Source organism: Pygoscelis adeliae, unplaced genomic scaffold (genome assembly GCF_000699105.1).
Source record: "Pygoscelis adeliae isolate BGI_AS28 unplaced genomic scaffold, ASM69910v1 Scaffold160, whole genome shotgun sequence".
Taxonomy (NCBI): Eukaryota; Metazoa; Chordata; class Aves; order Sphenisciformes; family Spheniscidae; genus Pygoscelis; species Pygoscelis adeliae.
This window is the reverse complement of record NW_008824035.1, coordinates 8,567,370-8,575,139: the sequence shown is the minus strand read 5'-3', so window position 1 is coordinate 8,575,139 and position 7,770 is coordinate 8,567,370. Positions and strand designations below refer to the sequence as shown.

Sequence of the window (7,770 nt, the reverse complement as noted above, 5' to 3'; positions counted from 1 at the left end):
CATGAACAAACAGCAGACAATCCACATGAAAGACTAATATTTGAATTCATTAAGCATGGGAAAAGTTTCAGTAGGGTGGGAAAACAACTTTTACTAAAGACTGCGAGCCTGAGAGACAGACCCATTGAAAACCACACAATAGTAATTCCTCTGATTATGGAGGCAGAAGGAAGAACCAAGTAGTTCCTTATTCTTAAGATATGTAGAGAAGCTATTCCTGTAAGGCATACTTGCAGGCAGTTATTTCATCCTGTGAGCAGCTAATGATAAAAATGTCTGTTGTGTAGGATCTAACACTTAAATGTGACTCTGTGTTAAAAGCTTCTGAAACTGAATTGACATCACATTTGTTAATTTTCTTTTTATATACCTAGCGCCACAGTAGCCATGGTCAGCAGAGAAACGAACATCTACACACCAGAAGATTATAGTTGCCGAAGGATAAACTGGATTTGACTTCATTAGTGCACAAATGATAAGTTTGTGAGGAGTTATTATAGCATTAATCAACTTGATGGATTGGAAATATGACAGAACTGAAGCAGCGTGTAATATTAGTGCCTATTATTCTACAAATTATGTCTTCACCTACATTCATAAGGCAAGAGTCATTGCCGTACATTAAAGATGTTACACGCTTTCTCCTCTTGTGGAGGCATGTGACATCCCTTCAGCAATTCCTCCTCCTCTCTTCCCCCAATGGCGTTCTGGTCTCCCTTAGCTGCATGTTTTCACCTTACAACTGATTGAAGGTGGCTTGGGAGCTGATATTTGAATTTAGCTTGCATCTTATGAACCTGGACACGTCATGTAGCAGTGTGTTTTTAAACTTCTTGCTCCATCAGAAAAAAATGTTTCATACTCTAAACATCTTGGAAGAAAGTAAGTGAGTAGAAACTGGAAGATATGGGACAGTTAGTGAGTGGGTATTTAATTATTTGATTTCCAGAGGATTGCACAGGCTTTGTGTATGTATCTCCAGCATCTTTGAACACGATCTGCTGCATGCAGTTCTGAATGCATGCTGCAGAATATTTTTTTCTAGGATATGAGTAATAATACATGAATCTTAATGTGAAGTTGATTGTTTTAAAATCCAGTCTGTACAAGGATGGCAAAATCAATTAACTTTTATCTGGTCTGCGTACAAAGAACTGAAGGCCTCGGTTCAAGGCTCATGAGCATGTGTCCACCTCATCCAAACATGGTCAGAATTGTGACCTCCTTCTGGAGATACCACTGGTGCCGAGTGCAGGAGGTGTTATTAATTCGTTTTCTTAGAACTGCTGAAATTTGGAGGTTAAGGTGTACTAATAACGAAGGCTGAGATTTTCATGTGGCTGTTTGTCCTCATTTCATTTACTTGTCAAAAGACTTATATTAGTATACAACTGTGAATGAGTGAATGCAAAGATTTTAAACCACCCTTACCCTTTCCTTCCCTCAAGTTGAGTGTGTGCTTCTGTGTACTCAGACTGTGGGATAAAGACTTTGTATCATGACTGATGAAATTAGGGTCAGCAGATATGGTTCATGAAAATCTGTATGTGATGAGTAGAATGTGGAAGGAAAATTTAAGCCGATAAGGGCAAACAAGTTACAAAAATATTCTACTTGTGTTTTAGTTTATAGCATGGATATGGCATGCCTTAGTAGCTGTGTAGTTTTGGATTCTGTGTGCCAAGGAGCTGTTTTTTATATATATATCTCCACGGCTGCATGTAGCTTAGTGCCAAGATCAGACTGGAATTGTTTGAATTTCTTGAAATATGCTTAGATCTTTTGTTGGAAAATGAAAAGTTCACTTGACTTTTGTGGGCCTGAAATATTTCAGTCACGTGCTTGTGTAAAAATAGGCCACTTCCAGTTTGGGGCGGAATCCAAGAATTAGATATAAATCTGACATTTCAGTCTGAAGAGGGTCAGGCAAAAACTTTCAGTAGAAACGGGCCCATGCACTTTGAAGTTCGTACCATTTTGGGCATGTAAAAAGGATGTTTTCACTGGTTGGCTGGAGTATTTATGAGAGAAACGTACCTTCGTGACTTAGTTACTTCTGTAAGTATCTCGGAGTCCAGCGCTAATAAGTTTGCTAAAGTACAGTAATAACATTCTTAATTTCCTCATTCCATTTGCTCTTCCAAGACTTCAGTGGACCTGAAGAAATGTATGTTAGATAAATTATTTTAAACAGTTAAGGCTGTGGTACTGCAGACACTATCTTAGTCTCTTTTTATTTAAAGAAGTAAATGTACTTCCACCTCAAGAATTTTTACTCCAGGGCAAAACTTTAATGGAGGGGTGTAAAACCAATAACTTCTACAATAAAACATAAAACATTTTTTCATGACACTTAAATGTGATTAGTTGCTTTCTCATGCCCATACTAGTACAGCTTTGATAGGCTCTGTGCCTTAATGTTAGAGGCAGTGACCTTTGTAAAACTTTCTACAGTGTTATAAGCTTTACAGTTCTATGTGACTTCCATAAAAGTTAATACTTCATGAGTATCCAAAAAGAATGATAGTTTGCACAAATCAAAATTGTGCATTTTTTTCCTTTGAGTTCTGAGGGCAAAGACATAAAGAATGACCTTACTGAAGCCAGTGGCATATTTGTTTGAACCACACATAGTTATTTATAGACATTATTGCTTTAAAAAAATAATTTATGTCATTAGAGCATTAATTGTGTTTACAAATAGCTAATTTGGGTAGAGTGCAAGGTTTGAATTGGTATTTAAAACCAGATTTTTAATCAGGCACTAAGAAGGAATGCAATGGAGACAAAACAGTGTGATGACCTGTTATCTTAATGCTACCATTAACAGTAAATCAGTACTGATTATTATTTTTGCCTTTCCATAAATTCAAGTGGTGTATGATTGATTAAGTGAATGGTTCTCAACTGGAAGATGTGATTATCTTTTATTTCCTTGCCTTTTTTTTTAACAACTGTTCAACTGTTTTGAACAACTGATGATGCAGTTTTTTTAATGCATATTGACATTCCCATTTTAGGGTTGACCAGTACATCATTTAAAGCAATAGGTAGTCCCAGTCATCCTGGGGGTAGGTTTCTGACATGCCCAAGCACCTGGCTTTGTGGGTATTCTATAGGACCGGTGAGGACACAACTTTAAAAGGCAGAAAACTTTTCCATTTCCCCAAAGCATTCTTCACACTTGGTTTGGAGGTTTGTGCCTCTCTCCTCTGCGTCTTGTTCTGTTCTTTCCAGATTTCTTTGTTTAGTACCTTAATAAATAGTTGCTCGAGAGTGGCCAGAATTGTGATGGGAATGTGCGCAGGGATGTCTTTATGGTGGAGGGAAAATAGCTGCTTTAGCTGCTTGAGAACTACAAGGCCACTCTGTAACGTAGCTTGAATTTTAGATTTTCTTGCAACATTAAATTTTGGGACTTAGTTTTCTGTTCTGTGTTGTCCCTCTGTAAGCAGGAGAGAAATACGGAAGAAGAGAATGACAGTGGGACATTTTCAGGGCAGGTTAAATCTTGCATCAGCATCTTTGCAGTTTGAGTTCCTCCTCTAGGTAACGTTTGTGTTCAGTTAGTGTCTGCAAGCACATTGTTGTTTGGCTTGCTTAATTAATTCCTCTTCTTTCCACAGCCGCAGAGCCTTGGCCTGAAAATGCTGCATTGTATCAGCAGCTGAAGGGTGGGTACACTGGTTTTTGCAATTAATAATTACTTTATTTTTAGAAAACACATTAAATATGCACTAAGATAACTGCAAGGAAGCACAGAAACTGTTAAAAGAGTCCTTTGTGTTGTTTGTCTGGTCAGAGGTTTTAGCTATGCTTGCATCTGCCAATATAAACCAGCTATTCATGGCCTATAAGGTCCTTGGTTTATTATTGACTCATTATATTGGCTGCTGTAGGCAGTGTAAAATGATGTGGTTGCAGGCACAGTTGGCAGATTTACTGCACCAATAGCTGAGGCAGCAGATTTTTGAAGTCTTGTGGTAAAGTGGGCTCTCAGTAAAAAGGAACTGTTAAAATGTATAGGCTAGGATGGTTCAGGCTCCCTTTAGCAGCTCTTCATATATCATCAGATCACATTATGGCCCCCATTTGGGGCTTAGCAGCCTGCTACAGTTGTCAGAAGACTGCAAAGTAATGAAGACTAATAGGTAGCAGCCCTAGTCTTCTAAGCATGGAATTTTTATTGCAGTGAACTTGTCATCTTTCTTTTGTGTGACAGACCTAGACACAGTGTGCAATATTAACTGCAAGCTGCTTTTATAGGTTTCTGAATGCTTTTACTTTTTAGCCAGAGGAGTTATGAAAATGCGGTTTTATTTAACTTTGATTAGAAGAAGAGTAATTGACATAAAACTCAAGCATTTGGTTTTTAGTTGTGAGCATTTTTTATTGTACATTGGTGGTAATGTACGATAAATGCAATTGCACTTGCAGGAGAAATATTCCTGGTATTCTTTTTTTTCTCTTTTTTTAATATTCATATCACAGGATTTCTAGTCCAGCTGCATAATAATTATATATGTGCTCCTTGTTTTATGCGTAAGAAATGCAACCCAGAATGGCTTACAGTTACAGGTCAGTAGCTAAATGGGCACTGTTTTTTATAATTGTGGTTTTTTTTTTTCTTTCTTTCAACAGAGGAACAAATTTTGCTTTCTGATAATGCATCTTCCCTTGCTGTTCAGGTAAAATGTCATCTTTTCTAAACTAAAGATGTTAATTCCATTTTATTTTTTGAATTATTATCTAGCTAAAGTAACTGTATTTAGCTAAATGAATAATTTAAGAATTATTTCTGTCAAAATCAATGATTTATTTCCTGGATCTGATGTGCTTTACATTGTCATTGAAGTGCCAGAGCCTAAAGGACATGAGGATTTTGAGAGTCCTATATAGAGTGCCGCTGCTTGTACTCGTATTTATATTGGTCTATGTTTGTACAGTATCTGTTTGTCTGCCTACTCTGAGAACTGTGCATTGTTCCCATCTTTTGTCACTTGGTATGCTAGTTCGTCTTGCATGGTGCTTGCTGGTTATTTAATTCTCAAAGCTAATGCTGCACCAAACTCAAGGCATATTTGCTTCATGCTGTGGGCATCAAATCTCTGTATGTCTCTGATAGGTTTTCTCAATTTCATCATGTATACAGAGTTGAGATCCAATGTGTTTTTTAGAAACAGTCCATATAATTGACAAACTTGCATCTCTAACTGACTTAAAAGCACCTCTGTGGCTGTAAACTCCATTAACCTGTTAGATTCAGTAACCCCAAATCTTGAGGGGATGTTTTCCCCATTAGTAGAGAGGGCCTGGCTGTCAGAAGTGGTGGTGAGCAGGGTGTCTATGAAGTTCCTGTTGTTCAAAGCAACTTTGCTGCTGCTTTGCGTAGTAGGGAGTTGTACTGTTCCCCTACTTCTTGCTTTTTGTGTGTGGTCTAGCTCAGAGCAGCTAGAGCAAGCAATCTTTGAGGGCTATCCAAAAAGGTCACATCTCATTTAGCCAAAGTGGGACACTCAGAGACTAACTGACATTACTGGTAAAAAGGTTACGATCATTTGATCATGGTAACTACTTCCAGGATCTCTAACTTTTTTCCTCCCAGTCTGGCAATCTAGGAAATGCCTCTAAGAGTAAATTCTATCACAGCAAGAGGGTACCTTTATCCTTTGCTGGAAAGATGAGCCATCTTTGATAAACCAAATAAATAAGGCAGCTTTTATTTGTTTGGGCAGTGTGTTTTATATCGTGCCTCACAGTAATGCAAATAAGTGTTTTTGTTGCTCACTTGATCTCGGTGTTCCTTTTTATTCCAGCAACTGTACTTTTTGTGGTTCTCATGAATTTTCTTACCATCTAACAGTACGTGTAGGCGTGGCTTGTATTTAAAACACAAAGAAAAGAAACAACAACATAACCCTAAAATTTCCTTTTCTAATGCATCATTTTGCTTTACTGTTTCCAGTCCATTGTTATCCTACACATGTCACTTAGATGATAAATTAACTATAATATATTAAAAATGCTTGTTTTTCTTCAATATTCTCTAGCTGGACAGCTGATAGTAGCCATGACTATAAATATGGCTTGGGTAGATATCTGATCTTAAACTTTATAGAACAATTTTGTACTGGGGACTCATATCTATTTTGAAGAATCTGTGTAACATGGTTGTGACTGCAAAAGAATAGCTATCCTTGGTGTCTTTGATCCATTTTGAAATGATACTAGGATCTGTAGTTGTGTATTACTAACTTAGTGACCAGAAAGCTTTAAATATACCGGTGTGTTTTGCATAAGGAAATTGGTGAGTTCCTCTATTTTAGAATTTACTGTTTATTCTGATGAGAACCTGTTTATCTTTTTACTGGGTATCTTTTTGCTGTGGTGTGTTTTTTTTTTTTTTTTTTGGGGGGGGGGGGGGTGTGTGTATTCTTTTCCTGAGGAAGAATGGAAATGGGGATAGGAGGAAAAATAGCAGCTGGTACCTGGGACTTTTTTCGCCACTATTGCCATTCCTTTTCCCCCTCTTACTGATTTGGGGCACATGAATATCACCAGAGCAGATACATGGCTTGTTCGTGGCTTGTTGAACTTCCATGTGGTGAAAACACATCAGAATTTTGGGTCCCTGTGATCAAAAGAGCATGTGGAGTCAGCTGCCATCAAACCTCTAAGGAACATGGTTCACGACAAGACTCTAAATGTGCTGCAAGTGGTCTTTCAGATCTTTCTCAAAATCTCCTTACAGCACCTTTTCATAATGCTGCTCTGGGATAGCTCTCAGAGGACATACATGCAGATAGCTACATATAAAGAATAAAATCCAATGCCGTAGTAAGTAATTAGCAAGGGTAAAAGTTGACTGTTTCAAAATTGACGACCCTGCAATACAGATGGCATTTCATGTACCTCTTGTCAACAGAGCAGATCAAGCAGACAGCAGAGCAAGTTACTCTTAGTGTAGGTGTAACAGACTGTTGCAGGCATTTTGTTTGAATTAATGAGTAGTGAGGGCTGCAGATTGAACATAGGAAGTTGGTTGAGTCTTGCTGCTTTAGCAATGATTTGACTTACGGCTTCTCATTGTGCAATGAAATGTGGACTCCTGACTATAGCTACATGTCAGATAAGAGAGGGGAGGACAGAGTCTTCTGGTAATTGCTAAGTAACTGCGGTGGTGCCTTCAATGGTTTAAAACGAACCAAACCAACAAAAAAAAAAAATCCCTCTCATCTTGTGGAACCTCTCTGCTGATTCTGGTAGGGTTTTGTTTTTGTTGTTGTTGTTTGTTTTTTTAATTCCTCTTCTGCCTATTGTTGTTCTTGGAAACAGACTAAATTAACAATTCCTTTTTTTTTTTTACTGGGTTCAGATTCTTTATATTTGCTGAAAATGCAACGTAACTTCAAATGAGCTAGTGCATTATCTCTGGTACATCTTGGTGTTTGCACTCCTTGTTTGTTAACTTGAAGTAGTGTATTATACAGTCCTGTTGAAAGTGAAGCCCATTTGATCTCAGGTTGCAAAATCTTGATATTGAATAAAGTTTTATTTTCACTGCAAAGGAATTAAAATCAAGGGAAAATGCTAACCAGTAATGATTACCCAGCTACAGGGAAGAGAACATTGTAGAATGAAGGCTCTGTTCTTCTTGTGAGATGCTCAGCCCTGTTCCCATTGAAGTTAATGAAAAGCACATACACCTCCTGGGTAACATGACTCGTGGTTAAAACCATTCTCCGCTTATTTGTTGTACAGCTTCCATTA

At 37.7% G+C, this 7,770-nt stretch overlaps 1 protein-coding gene across 1 annotated transcript in view; it reads left to right on the top strand.

The window, feature by feature from the left end:
- MTX2 (metaxin 2) overlaps positions 1–7,770 on the top strand; it is a 37,015-nt gene that overhangs the window by 11,164 nt on the left and 18,081 nt on the right. The window contains exons 3-4 of the mRNA XM_009333221.1: positions 3,627–3,674; positions 4,642–4,688. Of these exons, the coding sequence (XP_009331496.1) occupies positions 3,627–3,674; positions 4,642–4,688 (95 nt within the window). The remainder of the gene's footprint in view (positions 1–3,626; positions 3,675–4,641; positions 4,689–7,770) is intronic.